Source organism: Rutidosis leptorrhynchoides, chromosome 1 (assembly GCF_046630445.1).
Source record: "Rutidosis leptorrhynchoides isolate AG116_Rl617_1_P2 chromosome 1, CSIRO_AGI_Rlap_v1, whole genome shotgun sequence".
In the NCBI taxonomy this organism is placed as follows: Eukaryota; Viridiplantae; Streptophyta; class Magnoliopsida; order Asterales; family Asteraceae; genus Rutidosis; species Rutidosis leptorrhynchoides.
The window spans coordinates 392,621,327-392,622,951 of NC_092333.1; the positions used below are offsets into that span (position 1 = coordinate 392,621,327).

Here is a 1,625-nt window from a genome sequence, read left to right on the forward strand (position 1 = left end):
AAGTGTTCCTATTAGTTTGGAAAGACTCTTACATAATTAAACAAGTATAGACAAAATTAAAAGAAGTTATGGATGCTTACCTTGAAGGAAAAATTGAAAGAGTTTTGGACCACTTTGAAGAGTACTTTGAATATATGACAAAAGAAAATCTTGAGATCCAGTGTTTTGGGTTTAAAGAAGAGATGTGATTGGTGGAAAAGTTGTTTGGATATTAAAGAAGGTTCATAAAAGACAAAAGAATTCGTCAGATGCCAGGCCGTCGCTTACACGGTCGACCGTGGTTCGACCGTGCATGAACTGCAGAAAATTTTACGGATTATGTTCCATCATTCCCAACCCATTCCTAAGAAGATTAAATGTCTCCTTTTTAAGGGGCTTAGTGAATATGTCAGCTATGTTTTCAGCATATTCTACCTTATCTATTACAATATTACCATTTTAGAGGTAGTCACGAAGGAAGTGGTGCCTAATGTCTATGTGTATAGTCCTAGAGTGTAATATTTGAATTTTAGATAGGTCTATAGCACTTTTGTGATCACAGCATATGGGTATTTCGGATGAGATGATACCGTAATTAAAGAAGGTTTGCTTCATCCATAACACTTGTGCGCATGCTCTTCCCATAGCTACATATTCGGCTTCGGTTGTAGACAATGCAACAGACGTTTGCTTCTTTGAGAACCATGATGTTAAGCAAAGATCCACGAATGCGCATACTTCACTTGTGCTCTTTCTATCAATCATTGACCCTCCATGATCGAAATCCGCAAAGCACATAATATCAACCCCGGTGAACTTTGGATACCATAACCCAAGACGCAATATTCCCTTTAAGTATCTAAAGATCCATTTAACCACCTCAACGTGTGATGTCTTTGGATTTTCTTGAAATCCTGCGCACAAACACACACTAAACATGATATCGGGCTGACTTGCCATTAAATATAGAAGGGATCCAATCATTCCCCTATATTTAGTGCTATCTAACTGTTCTCCTTCTCCTTCTAAAGTAAGTTTCACATTAGTTGCCATAGGAGTAGCCATTGGTTTTGAGTTATCCATTCCAAACTTTTTGATCATTTCATGAATGTACTTTTGTTGATTGATGAACGTTCCATCTTCTAGTTGTTTGATTTGAAGTTCGAGAAAGAACTTGATTCACCCATCATGCTCATTTCAAACTCATCATGCATTAACTTAGAAAACTCACTGCTAAGAGATTCGTTAGTAGAACCAAATACAATATCATCAACATATATTTGAACTATAACTAAATCCTTTTCATGCCTTTTAATAAAGAGTGTATTATCAATTTTTCCCATTTCATAACCATGATTATTTATAAAGGTCCTAAGTCTTTCATAACATGCTCTAGGAGCTTGTTTAAGTCCATAAAGAGCCTTTTTAAGTTTAAAAACATGATATGGTTTTTAGAAATCTTTAAACCCCGGAGGTTGTGACACATATACCTCTTCATTTATGACACCATTTAGAAAAGCACTTTTAACATTCATTTGATGAAGTTTGAAGCTATTGGCACATGCATATGCAAGAAGTATTCTTATAGACTCTAGCCTAGCGACGGGGGCAAATGTTTCATCATAATTAATTCCCTCTTGTTGGCT

The 1,625-nt window shown here is 35.9% G+C and overlaps 1 protein-coding gene across 1 annotated transcript; it reads right to left on the reverse strand.

Annotated features, from left to right (window-relative positions):
- Positions 1 to 309: 309 nt before the first annotated feature.
- On the reverse strand, positions 310 to 1,044 carry LOC139901088 (secreted RxLR effector protein 161-like). Its single transcript, XM_071883830.1, has 2 exons — positions 540 to 1,044; positions 310 to 419 (listed from the first exon to the last, which is right to left on the reverse strand). The coding sequence occupies exons 1-2, from the start codon at positions 1,042 to 1,044 to the stop codon at positions 310 to 312; spliced, it is 615 nt and encodes a 204-aa protein (XP_071739931.1).
- Between the last annotated feature and the right edge of the window lie 581 nt (positions 1,045 to 1,625).